Source organism: Syngnathoides biaculeatus, chromosome 7, assembly GCF_019802595.1.
Source record: "Syngnathoides biaculeatus isolate LvHL_M chromosome 7, ASM1980259v1, whole genome shotgun sequence".
NCBI classification, from domain to species: domain Eukaryota; kingdom Metazoa; phylum Chordata; class Actinopteri; order Syngnathiformes; family Syngnathidae; genus Syngnathoides; species Syngnathoides biaculeatus.
In genome coordinates this window covers 22,630,992-22,650,865 of record NC_084646.1, presented here as the reverse complement: position 1 = coordinate 22,650,865, position 19,874 = coordinate 22,630,992, and the positions used below count along the sequence as shown (strand labels likewise).

General features: G+C 42.0%; 1 protein-coding gene across 1 annotated transcript in view; it reads right to left on the bottom strand.

Annotated features, from left to right (window-relative positions):
* Positions 1-19,874, bottom strand: part of obscna (obscurin, cytoskeletal calmodulin and titin-interacting RhoGEF a) — a 47,625-nt gene that overhangs the window by 21,036 nt on the left and 6,715 nt on the right. The window contains exons 13-40 of the mRNA XM_061825224.1: positions 18,282-18,554; positions 17,933-18,196; positions 17,557-17,823; positions 16,596-16,862; positions 16,251-16,520; positions 15,769-16,035; positions 14,541-14,816; positions 14,183-14,449; positions 12,735-13,001; positions 9,554-9,820; positions 8,410-8,676; positions 7,363-7,629; positions 7,017-7,283; positions 6,681-6,947; positions 6,155-6,424; positions 5,792-6,070; positions 5,461-5,718; positions 5,121-5,387; positions 4,483-4,749; positions 4,148-4,414; positions 3,731-3,997; positions 3,197-3,463; positions 2,797-3,063; positions 2,318-2,584; positions 1,973-2,239; positions 1,606-1,872; positions 1,242-1,508; positions 56-322 (exon numbers count right to left, since the gene is read on the bottom strand). Coding sequence (XP_061681208.1) covers positions 56-322; positions 1,242-1,508; positions 1,606-1,872; positions 1,973-2,239; positions 2,318-2,584; positions 2,797-3,063; positions 3,197-3,463; positions 3,731-3,997; positions 4,148-4,414; positions 4,483-4,749; positions 5,121-5,387; positions 5,461-5,718; positions 5,792-6,070; positions 6,155-6,424; positions 6,681-6,947; positions 7,017-7,283; positions 7,363-7,629; positions 8,410-8,676; positions 9,554-9,820; positions 12,735-13,001; positions 14,183-14,449; positions 14,541-14,816; positions 15,769-16,035; positions 16,251-16,520; positions 16,596-16,862; positions 17,557-17,823; positions 17,933-18,196; positions 18,282-18,554 — 7,497 coding nt within the window. The remainder of the gene's footprint in view (positions 1-55; positions 323-1,241; positions 1,509-1,605; positions 1,873-1,972; positions 2,240-2,317; positions 2,585-2,796; positions 3,064-3,196; positions 3,464-3,730; positions 3,998-4,147; positions 4,415-4,482; positions 4,750-5,120; positions 5,388-5,460; positions 5,719-5,791; positions 6,071-6,154; positions 6,425-6,680; positions 6,948-7,016; positions 7,284-7,362; positions 7,630-8,409; positions 8,677-9,553; positions 9,821-12,734; positions 13,002-14,182; positions 14,450-14,540; positions 14,817-15,768; positions 16,036-16,250; positions 16,521-16,595; positions 16,863-17,556; positions 17,824-17,932; positions 18,197-18,281; positions 18,555-19,874) is intronic.

Genomic DNA, 19,874 nt, shown 5'->3' with positions numbered 1-19,874 from the left:
AAAAATGAGCTATAATACAAAATATGCCTGGAAGTCAGTAAATTGATGGACACACCTTTTACAGACACAGTTACAGTGGTCTCTGTATTTCCTACTTGGCATGTATAGCTACCACTGTCTTCACGATGGAGCTCCTTTATGTGAAGCTGGAGAAGACAGCCATCTTGTGTCATTTCATATTTCCTGCTGGCTTTTATCGGCAATGCGCCCTTCTTCCACTGCACTGACACTGCGGGTTTCGACAACTCGCAAGACAGGACAGCTGTAGCTCCTTCCTCTGCGTCTATATTTTGTAGCTTTTTCTTGAACAGTGGAAGGAGGTCTGAAAAAATAGGCCATGCATCCATTTTTTGAGCCATTTAATCCCATAAGGGTCGCAGGAGTGCTGGAGCCTATCTGAGTTATCTTTGGGCAGGAGGCCGCGTACACCCCAGAATGGTTGCCAGCCAATCACAGGGCACATAGAGACAAGCAACCACTTGGACTCACAATCACACCTAAGGGCAATTTAGAGTCTCCAATCAATGCATGTTTTTGGGATATGGGAGGAAACCGAAGTACCTGGAGAAAACCCACACAGGCATGGGGAGAACATGCAAACTCCACACAGGTGAGGCTGAAATTTGAATCCAGGTCCTTAGAACTGTGAGGCACAGCTGCACAACCGGGCCACTGTGCCGCCCACTCTACACATATTTGACTAATTGAAGTTGGCTGTGACCAACCAATCAGAGAATGGTAAAATAGTGACATGTAGGGCCAGCACAATGACCTAGTGAAGATAAATTTGAAATGCTAGTCCCATTGCCAATATAGTTTACGATAGATCAACCGGGAATTCAAAATCTGAAGGCCTTGGGCAGATTAGATTGCCATGACAGCAGCTCGATGCTGAAATCTTATTGAAAAATATAATATAAATCCATGTATACCGGAAGCAGTGCAGGCAAGAAAAGCACAACTGGAAAATATACTGTCAGGAATTAATTTATACAAGATCGAGTAAATGTAATTTATATTGTAAATACTGGAATTGCCCATGCTGGTATAGACAGCTTGCCCACAACGCTACTGAGAACAAGCGGTAGAGAAAATGGATGGATGGATGCATGGATGGATAAATTGTAAGTGTAGGTGAGTGTTTTTAATGGAATTTATTCCAGCAGAGACATCCTTGGGCCCCTGGTTTCTGGTTTCAGGCAATCACATTTTGGAGTGATAGCCCGTGGTGGTACACTCACTTTTGACAGAAACAGTTGCTATGGTTTCTGCACCTTCTGCTTGACATGTGTAGCTACCACTGTCCTCAGGTTTAAGGTCCTTGATGTTGAGTTGCTGGAGGCAGCCATCTTGCTTCATCTCATACTTTGCATTGGCCCTCAGAGGCAGCCTATTCCTCATCCACTGCACTGGCACTCCAAGTTTAGACAGCTCACAGCGCAGAGAAGTTGACCCTCCCTCATCTACCTCTATATTTTGTAGGTCTGTCACAAACAATGGAGGGAGCTCTGGAGGAATTTGACACAAAGAGAGGAGAAGCAAAGATGACTAATGGGATTAGGTGACAAAGATTGGTTTCATGACATCAAGTCTACGTACACACACCTTTGACTGACAAAGTTGCGACAGTCTCTGCACTTCCAGCTTGACACGAATAACTACCACTGTCCTCAAGTTCGAGGTCCCTGATGTTGAGTTGGAGAAGACAGCCGTATCGTTTTATCTCATACTTCCTGTTGGCCCTCAGAGGCAACCGGTTTTTCTTCCATTGCACTGGCACTCCAGATTTAGACAGTTTACAACAGAGAGAAGTTGAACCTCCCTCATCTATCGCTATATTTTGTAGCTCTGTTACAAACAATGGCGGGAGTTCTGGAGGAATGCAACGCAAAGAGAGGACATGAACATAATAGACTAAATTATGTGATGAAGTGTAATTAATTTTTGACCCCTTAACTCTATAAACATGCACCTTTTACTGACAGAGTTGCTGCAGTCTCTGCACCCCCTGCTTGACACAAGTAACTACCACTGTCCTCAAGTTTGAGGTCCCTGATGTTGAGTTGGAGAAGACAGCCATCTTGTTTCATCTCATACTTCTTATTGGCCCTCAAATGCAGCCCGTTTTTCTTCCATTGCACTGGCACTCCAGATTTAGACAGCTCACAGCACAAAGAAGTTGAACCTCCCTCATCTACCTCTACATTTTGTAGCTTTGTCACAAACAACGGAGGGAGCTCTGGGGGAATTTGACACAAAGAGGACAAACAAAGATGACGACGTTTGATTGAGACACATTGACTCTATGTACACACACCTTTTACTGATAAAGTTGCCACAGTCTCTGCACTTCCAGCTAGACACGAGTAAGTCCCACTATCTTCAAGTTTGAGGTCCTTAATGTTGAGTTGCAGGAAGCAGCCATCCTGTTTTATCTCGTACTTCCTGTTGGCCCTCAGAGGCAGCTGGTTTTTCTTCCATTGCACAGGCACTCCAGGTTTAGACAGTTCACAACAAAGGGAGATTTTACCTCCCTCTTCTATCTCCAGACTTTCTAATTTGTTTTTGAAGAATATTGGAACCTCTAAAAATGGGAAAATCATTGATGAAACTTTAGGCTGTTTAGGTTCCAAACTAAATGTGAAATCCATATTTTATCATTTAAGGGGAATACATTAACTTTTCCAGAAATCTCCCACATTGTGAAATTTAGACACAAATTTATCTTTATGTAAATAATTTGGTGTTTTGTTTACTTGCATATTAAATGTGAATGTGTCTACAAAATGGGAATACCTCTCACAGCTACAGTTGCAGACGTTTCTGCACGTTGTGCATGACATGTGTAGCTTCCGCTGTCCTCTTGGCTGAGGTCATTGATGATGAGTTGGATAAGGCAGCCATCTTGTTTCATTTCATACTTCCTGTTGTCCCTCAGAGGCAGTCTGTTCTTTTTCCATTGCACTGCCACTCCAGGTTTAGACAGTTCACAGCACAGGATGGCTGTATCGCCTTCCTCTGCCTCCAAACTTTGCAAGTCAGCTCTGAAAGAAACTGGGCGCTCTGGACAAGAATTATGAAAACAATAAGGTTAATGCTTCAAAAGTGAGAGGAAAGGGTAGACCTGAAAAAAAATGCTTTTCACTCAGAATACATAGCTGCATTAAAGTGAAATACTTTATTCAAGTGGACACACCTCTTACAGCCACAGTTGCAACGGTCTCTGCACTGCCTGCTTGACATGTGTAACGACCACTATCATCAGGCTTGAGATCACTGATGGTGAGCAGCAGGAGGGAGCCATCTTGTTTCATCTCAAACTTCCTATTGGCCTTCAGAGGTAATCTGTTCTTTTCCCATCGCACTGGTACTCCAGGTTTGGACAGCTCACAGTGCAGGGAAACTGAACCTCCCTCCTCTGTCTCCAGACTTTCCAATTTTTCTTTGAAGAATAATGGGAGCTCTATTGGGAAAACCACAGATCACAATTCATGAGATCTTTAGAACAATAGTTCTACTGTATGTTTTAGTCTTATAATTGAATAGAATAACTTCTCCACTCAACATACATGGAGTGTATAGAATATTTTGGTGTGCATTTGCCTTCATTGTTGGGCTTTTTTTAATTCAACTTTTCAATGTTGATTGACAAAATGTAAACACCTCTCACAGCACGTTCTATCGAACCAATGCTTATTAATGAGCTCAAAGAGCTGTCGAGAGGACACACCTCTTACAGAAACAGTTGCAGTTGTCTCTGCACTTCCAACTTCACATGTGTAGCTGCCACTGTCCTCAGGTTTGAGATTACTGATAGTGATCTGAAGGAGGCAGCCCTCTTGTTTCATCTCATACTTTCTATTGGCCCTCAGAGGCAGCCTGTTCTTCATCCATTGCACTGGTGCTCCAGGTTTGGATAACTCACAGGACAGGGTGATTGAACCTTCCTCCTCCACCTCAATACTTTGTAAATTTGTAAGAAAGAATGGTGCCAACTCTGGGGAAATTTATCATAACATGTGATTAATATTGCCCACAAAAATGTTTTTTTTTAAAAAAAGAGTCTCATTTAGATAATTATTGACATCCAATGTAACGGTATCATTTCAAGCCCCAAAAAACAAACTAAAAGGTACAAAAACAGCACCTTTTACTGACACAGTTGCAGTAGTCTCTGCACTTCCCGCTTGACATGTGTAACTTCCATGGTCTTCAGGTTTCAGCTCCTTGATTTTGAGCTGGCAGATGTAGCCATCCTGCTTCATCTCATATTTGCTACCAACTCTTAATGGCACCTTGTTCTTCTTCCATTGTATTAAAGTATCTGTCTTTGATACCTTACAGCACAGGGAGGCAACACTGCCCTCCTCAGCCATTACATTCTTTAAGTTTTCTTTGAAAAATGGTGGGAATTCTAGGAAAGATTTGATTCAAGTGTGAGAGAAACCCTCAACAGAAAATTGAGGCAGAGACTGTACATACCTTTCACTGTCAAAATAGCAGTTGATTCTACACTTCCTGCATAACATGAATATCTTCCACTGTCTTCAGGTTTGAGACCCACAATGTTAAGCTGGAGGAGGCAGCCATCTTGTTTCATCTCATACTTCCTGTTGGCTCTCAAAGGCAGTCCATTCTTCTTCCATTCCACTGGCACTCCAGGTTTGGATAGCTCAAAGCTCAAGGAAACTGAGGCCCCCTCTTCCATTGACACATTTTGTAAATCTTTCTTGAAGAATGAAGGTAGCTCTGGGGAATAATGGATAGCCAAGGTCCAAAATCTGAATGTAATCAAAGCAAAACTGAACCATCCCGCCATCACTCTATTTGGACACTCCTTGTCCTCATTAGCGTTACTGATGAGTTGGAGCCCATCTGAACTGACTTATGGTAAGAAACAGGTGAGAATTCAATCCTGTAATCTTTTTGTAAGTGCTTATGGAAACCTCTCAGTTCTAAAATGTGCACCAAACACTACAAACTACAAACATTATTGCCTGCCCAAACAGACCTCAGACATGAATCCAATCAAATAGTTTTGGGAAGTACTGTACTTTTGTCTATTTACAGTAGTGTACTGCATGCTGCATATACTTTATCAAATTTGCATTCAACCTTACCTTTGACTGTAACAGTTGCAGTAGTTTCTGCATTTCCTGCTTGACATGTGTAGCTGCCACTGTCCTCAAGTTTAAGCTCCTTAATGAGTAGCTGGAGGAAGCAACCATCTTGCTTCATCTCGTACTTCCTGCCAGAGCTCAGTGGCAACCTGTTCTTCATCCAGTGTATCGGCAGCCCGAGTTTGGACAGCTCACAGTAAAGGATGGCCGAGCTTCCCTCTTCAGTCACAACACTTTGCAACTCTTCCTGGAAAAATGGTGGGAGCGCTGAAGAAGAAAAGACAAATGACGCAAATGGACTGACCTTCACTTTGTAATGGCGCCTCACTTCTGATAATACCTTTCACACTAAGCTTGGCACTGGCCTGTGCATCGCCTGTATCACAGGAGTAAACCCCAGCATCAAGGGGATCAACAGCATGGATGAGCAGTAAATTCACTTTTCCTTCCTTGCGTATCTCAAATTTATCACAGTTTCTGAGAGGAATATGGTTGCGCCTCCAGGTAACAGTGGTTGTGAGGTCACTGATTGTGCAGGACAAAGTAGCAATCTCTCCTTCCAAAACTAGAACATCTTGAGGCTCCTCCTCAAATAAAACTGAACATTAAAACATCTCTTTAACTTAACAAATCATCATAACGGGCCTTAATTAAGATATGTACCTCCTCACCTTTGGGCTTTGGCACCACTAAAAGACTCGCCACAGTCCTTTCTTCTCCGACCACAAATGCCACGATACCCGTCTCCTCAGGTGTTGTCATAGTGAGGACAAGTCGGTGTTGGCGACCCCGACATGTCATCTGGTTCATTTCATTCTTCTGCAGTGGACTGGACCCCAGCCACCACACACCCTCATTCACATTGGCGTGACTAAGCTCGCACACAAACACAGCGTCCTCCCCCGCAGCCACAGTAACGTCTTTAAGCTCTGTAACAATCTTCACTCGCTCTGTGTAGGAGAATGACTTTCGTTGCGATGGAGTGACAGACAAAAATTATAAATATGGGAACGGATTCTTCTTTTTCTACATACCCCTCACAATCAACTTGGCGGTGGTCTTCTTGCCCCTAGTGATGCAACAGTATTCACCTGAATCCTCCAGGTGCAATTGCTTGATCTCAAGCATATGCATAGCTCCTTTTTTTGTTATAGTTAAGCGTCGCCCTTCTTCAATTACCACATTGTCCTTCTTCCAAGTGACAGGAACATTCATACTGGAAACCTCACAGGACAACAGCACAGATTTGCCCTCCATCACCGCTTGGCTGTCCAGTTCCTTTTCAAAGAACACTGATGCCGCCGCTACCATAAAAGATAAATTAAGTTATTCCTTTTGAAAAAGCTAAGTGGTATATGCTGGCATAATTTCAAGTTCAGATCAGGCCATTACATTTAAAACCTTTTTACAAATAAACAACTGGATCATTAGTGTGTGCCAAAAACTCAGTTCATTGATAATAATTTCAGTTCACTACATATTGTACCAATGCCTCCTAAATTCTTCCAAGAACAGCTTCTGTAAGAAAAAAAAACAAGACATGCTTTTTTTTATATGTACCTCTCACGTTTACTTCAGCTGTCGTCTTCTGCTCGCCAAAAATACAACTGTACTCCCCAACATCCTCTGGCTGGATGTTTCTGATGCTCATCTCAGCTATGTTCTCCTTGAGAGTCATGTGATACCTCCCACCTTGATAAAGCTGGTCTTCTCCCTTCCACCACTGTACAGATACCCCAGTCCTGGACAGTTCACATCGCAAGGTCACGTTACCTCCCTCAGCGGCCTCCTGGTTCTTTAGACCCATCTTAAAGGTGAAGGGGATAGCTGTGGATGTGAGACAGACAAAATTAGTAATATTTCACAAAACACATACACATAGCAATCATGTCTCACGCGTGACTGTGATGTTGGCTGCAGTCTTAGCATCGCCATATACACAGCTGTAGATGCCACTGTCCTCCAGCTGAGTGTTTTTGATGGTCAGCTCCAGCATGTTGTTTCGATTTCTTAGCTGATACTTGAAATTGTTTTTCAGAAGCTCCTGCCCTTTTCTCCATTCAACAGAAAGGCCAGGCTTGGACAATTCACATGTCAACGTTATATTGTTTTCCTCTTCCACTTGCAGGTTCTTTAACTTTGTTTTGAATGTGATGGGGGGTGCTGGAAATGTTTGTAGATCTGATTGTGAACATCTGGACAGGACAATTTAGTGTATTGTAGTAAATGAGAGATAACTCACCTTTTACTGTGAGCTCAGCAGTGGATTGGCTGTCTGTAGTCTTACAAGTGTACTTCCCTGCATCACTCTCTTCTGCATTGTTGACAAACAGTTTGGTGAAATTTCCATCCTGTTTCATTTCGTATTTGTAACCGGGCTTCAGGATCACTCGTCCTTTCCTCCAGTCCACCGGAGCTCCAGGTTTGGACAACTCACAGCAGAACACGCCACTGGCACCTTCTTTCACTTCTAAATTCTGAAGTTCTTGCTTGAATGTAATGGGAAGGGCTGGGGGGGAAACAATACATGAAAATCAATCAGAGTTCAAAGCCTTTTTGATACAAACTATCCTAGGTACACACAATGGAATAGGATCCAACACATGATGGCTATTAGAAGTTCTTTAAAAGGTTTAGTTTTGACTGGGATTCAACAATATCTTGATGAATGTGTTTGAAGTTTGTCTTTGTGTAGAACTGCACTGCATACTGAGAACTGTTTATAATATTTTGACTCTATAGCAAAAAGGGCAGCAAAAAAAGGACTGTTGACAAAACTTTCAATATTTATATAACATCTTTTTTTCTTTTGGAACATGTAATATTTGACGTCAATATCATATTTGTAATACTGATATTTTTGTCTATTGTATTTTTCTTCCATTAACGATAATCATGAAGCTTTCATCTCTAGTTGACTGGACGAAGTTGGTATATGGTAGTGAAATGTGAGACTCATTTTTACTGACATTAAAAGTCTAACAGTACAAATCCAAATGAAGATTGGCATCTTGTATGACAATTATTATTATTTTGGTAATCTTTTTGTAATAAAACTGTTGACTATACTGTAGAATCTACAGTATAGAGTGTAGATGCTGAAGATACATCCAACATTACACTTACTATCGACCATGTATGCGACCAATCATTGTTTACGATTTCTGCAATGAATTACCTGTAAGTGGGTGAAGCAGCATTTCCAATTCTTGGATGTTTTCCCATAAACTTACCAAGTAAACTGTGACTTGTGCTCACAGGTAGCTTGTATTGATTTGATGAAGCCTACCTCTTACTTTGATATCCGCTGAAGTCACAACTGTACCAACAGAGCAGCTGTATTCGCCAGCATCCTTGAGCGTTAGATTTTTGATCAGCACTTCACACAATCTGCCCTCTTGCTTCATTTGGTATTTGGCTCCCTCGCTCAGGAGCTGATCATCCTTTCTCCACTCAACTGGGATTACTGGTTTGGAGAGTTCACAGTGGAGCGTCACACTGCTCTCCTCCACTGTTTCTTGGTTCTTCAACTTTTGCTTGAATGTCACTGGAATTGCTGAAAGGCGACATCACTGTGAGGAATGTAAACTTAACCACAACAGTAAACACGCTTTTAAAACCTAACGAGACTGAATAACCCTCTGAAAAATGCTGTATCGCAGCTGCATGACATTGAGCGTGTCTAACGCTCTCGACGCCAGTCGGCATGGCTGACATCTGCTTCTTCCTTGAGAATTGTGTCATGTTATTGTGCTTCAATTAAAACAAACCCCAAAAAACAAGACAGTATTGTGGAGCCTCAAAACAAAACAACATAACAGTCTACGTGTTTCCACTGCAACTCCTCAGACGATATGTGGCCCTCACTTCCTTGATATGCATGAGTCCAACTGCAAAAGTGTTCACTTACTTCAATCACATTTGGCTGCATCTCTCTGTGTATAGCTAAATAAGATAGCATAGTGACCAAGTAGTCAGCCTTACAATTCTAATGTTGTGTGTACAAGTCTGAGCTCTGGCTTTCCTGTCTTGAATTTGCATTTTCTATTAGTGCTTCTGGGGATTTTCTACTGTTTTATTATTAGCTTAGGTAGGTGTTAAAGCTATTTTGTGAATGTGTAGCCTGCATTTGGCTGGAGTCCAGGTGTTACCAACTTCTTGGCCAAATTCAGCTCACTATTTCTGAATAAAGTAACAACAACATTATAAACAGCTCTCAGTAAGATGCAAAGCACTTTTACACGATCACTATATGACACTATATTGTTCTGACTACAACTAACTGCTACTATAATGTTGAATTAATAATACATATTTTCTTTGGAAAGGCAGCATTTTTGATGCCACTAATTCTGTGGTCAATAAGTTCATGCAATTATCTTTGTCTTTAAATACATATAAACCTGTGTTCCCACAGGCGCAGTGCCTCTCACCAGTGATTATAACTGTGGCAGTACTTTTAACGTCTTGGCAAATGCAGCTGTAAACACCACTGTCTTCAGGCTGACTCTTTCTGATGAGCAGCTCCATTGTGGAGCCTCTCTGCTTGAGCTGATACTTGTCACCATCGGTCAACACTTCATCTCCCTTCATCCACTGAGCAGTGAGCTCTGCTTTGGAAAGCTGGCAGCAAAGCAGTACTCCGTTGCCTTCCTGCACTTCAGCATTACACAGTTCACGCAGAAATTTGACTGGTCGTTCTAAAAATAAGAAATTTTGATATTTTTATGAAAGGTAACACATACTGTATGGTATCACTCAGCTTAGTCTTTTTTAGGGGTTTAATTGATGATGAATTTTGTGTGTTCTATCAAGGTAATGATGTTTTTTGAGTGTCACTAAACTACATCATCCACTTTACTGAAAGAAAGTATTTAGACACTAGGTTATACCCTGATAACAGGATGTAAAAATAAAAAAATAAAAATTGGGAATCATTTGCCTCCTTGTAACTATGTTTCTACATGATTGTATCAGAGTATTAAAAGAGAGTGCCTAATTAACTCATCCAAACATGCCTTTGCACTTCTGGCATGCTGGAACAAAAAAGGCCTCTCACAATTCCCTCATAATTTTGGATGCCTATCCATTCATTTTCTGTACCACTTATCCTCATTGGGGTTACAGGCATCCTGGAGCCAACCCACCTATCTTTGGGTGAGAGGCGGGCTACATCCTGAACTGGTAGCTCAGGAATCGCAGGGCACATACTACCCAAACAAACAACCAGTCACACTCACATTCACACCTACGGGCAATTTGGAGTCTTCAATCAACCTACCACGGATGTTTTGATGTGGGAGGCAAAAACCCACGGAGGCACGAAGAGAACATGCAAACATCACATAGCCGGAGCCAGGATTTTAACCTCGGTCCTCCGAACTGTGAAAAAGATGTCCTAGCCAATCATTCACTCTGCCGCCTTGGATGTCCTGAAAGTCTTGAGCTATGAAATGAAGAATTGATTAATTCAGCTGCTACTATGGGCTGTGAGTTGAAGAATTTGCACTGCATGTTCCATATAGAGTGACTCAGTAGGTAATTTCAGTGTATTGACTCGATCACAACTGTAGTGTTCTGTTTGCCTTAGAAGAGGTTTCACCTCTCATCTGAGCAGGTTTCATCAGTTCATGCAAGAAAACCTGGTTAGGATGATCTAGCCAGTGTTTGTGTAGAAGACTCAACTGTTTATGCTCCAACTTCACCCAGACCACATATGGGATATTTTTTTTTTGGAATATAAAAATGGGGAGGAGTGCTTCCACCCCCTGCCCATGAGGCATTGTCAGTCGACCACAGTCATTGGGTGGAAACTCCCTCATTGATATTCCATTCACTTGTAAAGTTGTCATGGAGTTTCTTCACGAACAAGGAAGCAGTGCCGTGCTGTGATTTGGAATCAGAATTATTGGAATGGACAAAAGGGCAGTATTGCATATGATGAGGTGATGTCATATGTCTCCTCTGTTTTACTTTGTGTATGTGCCATCTCTCTTCTCACTTTCAAGCCATCTGTCTTCTCTGAGCAGAATATGGACATTTTTGTTCTCAAAAGAGCCTTGTTTCTCTTGGAGGTTTAAGGAGGCAGCTGACGTTTTTGCCCATCTGTCAATGCTTCTGTCGGATCAGTTGTTGCTTAGTTTCCCCAATTTACTATATGTATCTGTGCATTCCTCACTACACTTGACTGCATACACAAGATTGCTTTTCTGAGTGTGTGGTGTCCAGTCTTTAGGGTGTACCAACTTTTGTCTTACAGGTCTTACCAGTTTTGAAATGTATCGGAATTTTGTGTTGACTGAAAAATCTTCCGAGTTTCAGAGACAGACTCAATACATATGGAAAGACAATATTGATTGCAAAACTCATGAACTTTGCAGATGATACCACAATCAGCCTCGTCTAAAACAGTGCTGAGTCTGTGCATTGGCAGGAAGTGGAGAGGCTGGAGCTGTGGTGTGGGCAATACAACCTGGACCTGAACTTACTAAAAACTATTGAGATGATCTTGGACTTCAGGAGAGATCCTTCGAAACAGCTGCCCCTCACACTGCCCAGCTGCCTTGTGTCAACTGTCGAGGCTTTCAGAATCAGTCTGAAGTGGGAGATTACCATCAACTTCATCCTCAAAAAAAGGCCCATGAGAGGATGTACTTCCTAAGATTTCTGACTAAGCACGGCCTGCTATGGGAGCTGTTGAGACATTTCTAAACAGCTGTTATCGAATCAGTACTGCGTACTGTGTAGTCTGGTTTGGTGCTTCTTAAAAAAAAAGGGTCAAACTCTGACTACAACAGACAATAAAAACTGCTGAAAATATTATCAGTACCCCCCTACCAACCCTAAAGGATTTGCACGCTGCCAGAACAAAGACAAGAGCATGCCAAATGGTCTTGGACACTCCAAACTCTCGTCACCTGCTCTTCCAGCTCCTTCCCTCAGGTAGGCACTTCCAAACAATCCAAACTAAAACTAACAGACATTCCAACAGCTTCTTCCTTCTTGGAGTTAACGTCTTAAACAGCTAACTTACGACAATATTATGGTTTTATTTATTCATTCATTTCTTAATAATTTTATTCCAATATCTGTCAAATTCTCCAAAAATATCATATTATTGCAAGAATATTACTAACATTTTATTGCCCAGTGACTTTTCTCGCAATATATTTATGTATCAAATGTATCCTTTATCAACCTGAGTCCACCCCTTGAACATGTGCATGTGGATCCCTTCTAACCCTAGATCTAACATCACTTTTCTTTGCTTACTATCACGCGGTCCAAAAATAAACATTCATTCATGAACTGCCCCCTCCCTCCTCTCTGCGTCTGGGTCGAATTCACAACCTGAGTATGCTCAGATGAGAGGCGAAATGTCTTCTAAGACCAACAGAACCGTCGAGTTGTAATCAATTCAATGCCCTGAGAATGAAATGACCGAAATGAATACGAATATTTACTACATAATAGGTACTCACAAGAGAAACGTTTGCCCAAAATTAGGGGCAATAGGTTTAACCAGGTTTGGCTTTAATAGTTATTTTTATTTCATGTGTATTTAAGAGGAACAATATATCATATGTACTCACAATTGAATTCCTGTATACTGACCATTCACTGAGAGGCGAGCTGTAGTATTTTCTTCACCACAAATGCAAGTGTAATCACCAGCATCATTGAGAGTGACTTCCCCAATAGTCATCTCCAGCTGCAAATCCTTCTTCCTCATCTGGTACTTGTTTCCTTGTCTCAACACCTGCCCTCCTCTCCTCCACTCCACAGAGTGGGCAGGTTTGTTGAGTTCACAGCGCAGAAACACACTGTTCCCCTCAATAACCTCCTGGTTGGCAAGCATGAGTGTGAAATGTGGTGGTAAACCTGTCAGGTAGGAAAACCGTTCATGAAAGACAGGCACAACAATACTTGAAGACGGGCTGCTGCCAGGAATTTTGGTTCCTCGAGATCCATGCCACATATTGAAAATACTATAGCCTCTGTCAGTCAATATTCAATGGTCAGCACTTCACTAACCATAAAACAATCCCTGAAACCTTCCTCTAGCTTGAACCTCTTACATTGCCCTTGCCTGATGAATACTTGAATAAATTTAAGGAAAGAATTGAGGCATCTTAGAAGATGGGCAGCACCGCACACCATTGTGTGTATGATTTGGTTGTGTGGTGTATATGATAAATACTGTACAGCCAAGAGTGCGTTGAACTTCTCCTTAAGGGATAATAATATGTGATCTGTGACTGACTGGTGAGCCGTTCAGAAAGCGGATTCCCTTCAGCCTGAAGTTGCTGGGATAGGTTCCAGCACCTCGTGACCCCGAATAGGATATGTGGTATCCCCCTGCCTAGCCACTTTGTCCAGCTCTTCAGGGGCATCCTAAAGCACTCCCACTCTTCCGGTCTCTGCAGAAGAGCAGTGGCTCGACTCTGAGCCTCCCTTGGATGATCAACTCATCACTCTATTTCAATGGGAGAGCCCAGACACCCTGCAGAGGAAACCTATCCATGATCTTGTTCTTTCACCAAATGTGAGGGTAGAAGTATTTCGGCTAAAACCCTTTTTCACCACGACCGACCGATGCAGAGTGCACATAAATACAGTGGCTGCACCAATCCACCTTACAATCTGCTACATTCTTCTCTCCCACATGCACAAGACCCTGATATACTTGAGCTCCTCCACTTGGGGCAGGGTCTCTTCCTTGACCTCCCGTGTCAATCTACTCTTTTCTGACTGAAGATCATGGCCTCAAATTTGGAGGTACTGATTTTTTTTTTTTAATCCCAGTTGCTTCACACTCAACTGCTATTCCAAAAGTGCATTGTATCATCTGATATGGATTTTTCAAAATCATATTGAACACAATAAATATTCATGACACTGCTGTTCTGTGATCTTATGCAAAATGTGAAATAATTTGTCGTACTGCTAAATTCAATTTTACATTAGTACATTAATGACATTGATTATATTGTTCTTTCATGACGCAAACAAAAGTAAAATAAAATTTATTAACTTGATTGTGTGTCTGACAGTGAAGTCACCTTGCACCGACAGCTCGGCAGTTGACTCGCTGTCCTTGGTCTTGCAAAAGTATTTCCCAGCGTCGCTATCTTCCACATTGTTGATGATCAACTTCGTGTATGGCCCTTCCTGCTTCATCTCATACTTCCCTCCACTCCTCAGAAGCACTCGACCTCTCCTCCACTCCACTGGAGCTCCAGGTTTGGAGAGCTCACAGCAGAAAAATCCACTGTCACCTTCCTTCACCTCCAAATTCTGGATCTTACGTTTGAATGTGACAGGAAGAGCTGTTTGGCAGAGGACATGTAGATTTATGTAGTCAATAGAGAAATATTCAAATAATATATTTTATACTGTATGTACTGACATGCCACTTACGTATCACTTTGAGTTCGGCACTAGTTTTCTCATCTCCTGTCATGCAGCTGTACCTCCCCGCATCTTCCACTTGAACATTGACAATGGTCAACTCAGCTATCCTGCCTTCCAGCTTTATCTGATATTTTCTTCCAGACATCTCCTCGGGCAGCACCTGTCCATCTTTCTGCCACTCTAACAGGGCATCAGTCTTTGACACTTCGCAGCGCAGTGTCACACTATTGCCCTCTTCTGCCTCCTGGCTTTTCAGACTCCCCTTAAATGTGACGGGCACAGCTTCACAAGAACAAAATAGATGTTCCAGTTTATGGCATAATTAATTATTATTATTATTATTATTATTATAGTCAAGGAAGAGCACTTATTACCAATGATTCACTATATGGACATAATGTATCATAGCACTGACACCCAACAGCAGCACCAACAAGGTGTATTGGATTCAAATATTGTACACAGAGTTGGTCTCTGATTTGTATCTTCTACTTTTCTGGGAAGACAGTCTATAAGATTTTGTGGTGTGTCTGTTGATCCATTTGTGAGGTCAGGGATCTAGTGTTCAATTGTGGGCTTAAGCCCTTAAGGAAACGAGCCCAGAAAGATACTTTTTTTTGGTCAAAAACACACTAAAAATTATGCTTTACATGTCAGTTGACAGCGGCACGATGGATCAGCTGGGAAGCCATCTGAAGTTCACATTCACTCAACACATTCACCGAAGTACTTTATGCGGTGTAGTTGTCATGTATTGAAAAGAAGAAAAGGTGGGGAGATTTTGAAATTTAAAAAAATATATATATTTTTTTTCCCCACATGTGTTTGACTGACTTAAAATTAGTTATTAGCTTGAAAAAAAGGCAGGTAGTGAAAGTTATCTCCACGAGGACATCAGGACTTGCGGTTGAAATAATTCATAAGTTCTTCTGGCAAAGGAATCACTTATTGTACATGCACATTGCGCCGAACAGTTCACAAATGAACAAATCAGTCTTAACCCTAACCTAGTTCCTCAGTACACCAGAAGTGAGTGACAGAACACTTCAGCCATGGCAGGCAACTCGTTTGCATTCACCCCCATGCCACAAGACGGCCAAGCAAAAAGAAAGAAACAGTTCATGAACTAATTCGATTCAATTCCTTCACGTTAATGATTCATTTTCCTCAGAAGGAATCATTAGCACACAAAACAACACTAAAAATAGCACCCTTCACGTATTGTGTAACATACCAATGACTTTAACAGTGGCCTTTGTCTTCTGGTCTCTGCAGACACAGGTATAGATGCCACTGTCCTGTGGTAGAGCATCTCTGATGGTCAGCTCCAGCATAGTGCCTCTCTGCTTCATCTGGTACTTCTCACCATCTTCTAGCATCTCACCGGCCAGCCTCCACTCCACAGCGATGCCAGGCTTAGAGATCTCACAAGATAGCGTGATGTTGTATCCTTCCTCCACCTGAAGGTTCTTGAGCTTTTGCCTGAATGTGATTGGGAGTGCTAAAAACAAACATTGGCATTTATATGTACGAATAGAAGCAACATAATAAATTAATCATTCCCCAAGAAAATAAATTGTATATCCATCTTCACTGAAAAACAGAAACATGAATGCATCAAAGGTCTTTAAAATGTGTATTGTGCTGTATTGTAATAAACTAATGTTAGTACAATTATTGTACACAGTCTGACAACAGTTTAACTAATTACTGTACCATTGACAGTGAGAGTAGCTGTGGTCTCTATGCTCCCGCAACTGCACGTGTAAATGTCACTGTCCTCTGGCGTCACATTCCGGATACTCAGTTCATTGAGTGTGTCCCTCTGGCGAATGTGATATTTGTCACCATTCTTAATGAGCTCTTCCTCACTCTTCCTCCACTCCACAGAGAGAGATGCTTTGGAAAGCTCACAACGTAAAGTTGCCGTGCTGCCCTCCTCGAAGGTCATGTTACGCAGTTTCTGTTTGAAGGTGAGTGGCAGAGCTGTGAAAGTTTCAGAAATATTTACAACCAAAGAATAGAGATTTGATGCTATTTTATCAGTGGACTATTTGCAACCTTTGATTTTGACAGTGGCCGATGTGACTTGATCAGCACACAAACACTTGTAGAACCCACTGTCCTCAGGAACGGATTTCCATATCAAAAGCTCCAGGGTTGTCTCCCACCTTCTCATCTGGTATTTCACTCCATTCTTCAACACATCTTGCCCTCTCATCCATTCAATTGGTATTCCAGATTTGGAGAGTTCACAACGCAAGATGACGTTGCTCCCTTCCTCTGCATCCATGTTCTTCAGCTGCTGGATGAATGTAATGGGAATAGCTTGAAAAGAAGAAAAAAATAAAGATACAGAATTAGGTCAGTTGAAGTGAAATCTTTTCTCTTGTTAGACACTTCAATATGTACACCTGCATAATGGAATAAGACTTAAATCGAGAGCAGAATAGAAAACAGATAATAACGGTCTGTTTAAATGACACTTCCATAGGTATTAAGTTATTCAAAAATATGCCCACTTATCTTCACTAGCATCACCCTGCACTAATTGACAGCTAATCTCAAGGCACATGTAAACAAACAAACATTTGCACAGACATTTACACCTACAGACCATTTAGTCTTCAATCAACCTACCATGCATGTTTTTGAGACGTGTGAAGAAACTGAAGGAACAAGAGAAAAGCTACACAGCCATGGAGAGAACATGCAAATTCCAACCAGGCGAGGGCAGATTTCACCCTTGGTCCTCAGATGTCCTATCATGTCATTCACCCTGCCACCACCAAAGAGCCCATTTCTCCTAAATATTGTGCGCTGATTCCTTAAAAATCTCTTGGACATCTGTTTTGCAGTAATAGTCCATTGCCTCACAGGTATAACATATCAAAATGCTGATTAGCGAGCATGATTCTTGCAAAGTTGTGTGTCGGGCTGCACTAAAATGTGGCATTTTAATATATTAGGGGCCAGGATGTTAAAGAACCTACATAGACCAAGTTCAGGAGCATGGGTATACCTTGTACTGTGAGCCTTGCAGTACTGCAGTGGTCTCTGCACTGACAGGTGTACTCTCCTGCATCCTCTGGCTTTAGTGCTTGGATTATGAGTGAATTGATGGTCCGTCTCTGTTTCATCACATACTTGTCTCCAGGCCTGAGGTTCTCTCTGCCTTTTCTCCAGTGGAATTGGACACCCGGGAGAGAGTACTCACATGTCAGGGTCGCAGTCTCACCTTCGCGGGACTCTATGTTTTGTAGAGGCTTAGTAAACTCAGCCGGAATAGCTAAAAGGAAGCAACCACAAAATTACACAAAAAGTTTAAAGTAAGTTTATTATTATTATTACACTACAATTTTACATTTGTAATTTGGGTGAAGAATTTCCACTGATACCTTTTACGGTTACAACAGCCTTTGTTGTAACAGATCCAGCACTGCACTCATACACTCCAGCATCACTTTGGCAGACCTCCCGAATTGCCAGCCGAGCCTCACATCCCGAAAGACTTGCGAAATACCTTGAGGAGTTCCACATCAGGCAACAATCTTTGTACCACAAGACGTGACACGGTTTTGAGGTCACACAGTACAAAACTAGACCTCCTCCTTCAATAGCCTCACAGTCCTCAAGCGCTTTACAAATGGTTGGACGTCTCTCTAGTCATGTGAACAAGTCAAGCCAACCAATTAGCTAATAAAATGGAACAGAGAAAATGAGAATAAAGCAAAGACAAAACCACACCTCTAACCAAAAGTGACGCATATGATCGTTTGTCACCAGCTGCAAATGAGATGGTTCCAGTGTCTTTGCGCGCAAGCTGTTTAAATGTCAATGTGTGGTAGCCTCCCACAAGCATCTGGATCTCATTGAGCTCATTATTGTAAAGCAGAGTCTCGTCCAGGTACCACTTCACCCCCGTGTAATCACTGGGACAGATTTGACACTTGAATGTGACTGTGTCGCCTTCAAGGCACTCGATGTCCTCCAGTTCATCCAGGATCACCACCCTCTGGCCTGACAGAGACAGAAAAATGGACTATAAATCTCACATCACTCCCATGTTAAGGTTATCAAAATACGAGTCAGTGTGAAGCAGTGCAGGAATCAGTGATCAATGATATATATTGTTTTAAAATACAAAATTGGCATCTATGTTCAGATCTAGACCTAGGTCCATACCCCAGACCTCTACAATGGTTTCCTACGACACCAACTGCAAACCAAGTTTCACGTCATGCAGTGTGCTGGAATACTGCAACTGGTTTTCATAACTGGCTGACCGTTTGCAACTAGTTTGGCTGCAATTAAAATATCAAATCGCCAACGAATAATGTCGTAACAGCACAGATGTTGAGACCAATCAAAATAAACAGTTACATCACAATCTTTCACAACAGAAATTATGTTTGGGATGAACAAGTGAGATCCAGCCCATTGCTGCAAAGTCGTACATATTCATATTCATCCATCCATTTTCTTAGCCACTTATTCTCACAAGGGTTGCAGGGAGTGCTGGAACCTATCCCAGTTGTCAACGGGCAGTATGTGGGTTACACCCTAAACTGGTTGCCAGCCAATCGCAGGGCACATTGAGACAAACAGCCACACTCACAATCACACCTAGGGGCAATTTAGAATGTCCAATTAATGCTGCATGTTTTAGGGATGTGGGAGGAAATCTGAGTACCCGGATAAAAGCCACGCAGGCACAGGGAGAACATGCAAACTCCACAAGGGTGGGTCTGAGATTGAACCCCCGGACCTCAGAACTGTGAGGCCAACACTTTCCAGTTGATCCACTGTGCTGCCTACATATTAATATATTGTATATAATGTAAAGACAACCTTTCTTCCCCAGAAGTGGCGATAGAAAAGTTTGGATTCATGCATTCATTGAATCAGGCCTTCAGTCGCAGCAGCCTCTCCAATATTTAGTACTTCCCTTCTTTTTTTGTTCTCTGCCAACAGAAAAATAGTTGCAGGAATTCTCATTTGCACACCACGTTGCTTCAAAATGCTTCAAGAGGTTTTTTCTGGATAGTAGCGGCAGGAGGGGTGCAATTTTTGTTGCAGCAAGTTGGCAAAGGTATTCGAGGGTCAGCCAACTCTAATTTGTTTGCATTTGTTACAGGTCCATCTGCTTTCATAGCAACACTTGGTTTGCAGCTGATTAAGAGCCATTGAAGCTACATTCTCAGACTAGAAATTGGTAAATAAGATTTATTCCCTCTGAACAGTCCTACTGAGGGCCCCGAAGACCCTCAAATAGCTAAATTACTGCCATGGTTTAAATCAGTGGTCTCAAAATGGCAGCCTGTGGGCAATTTGGAGCCC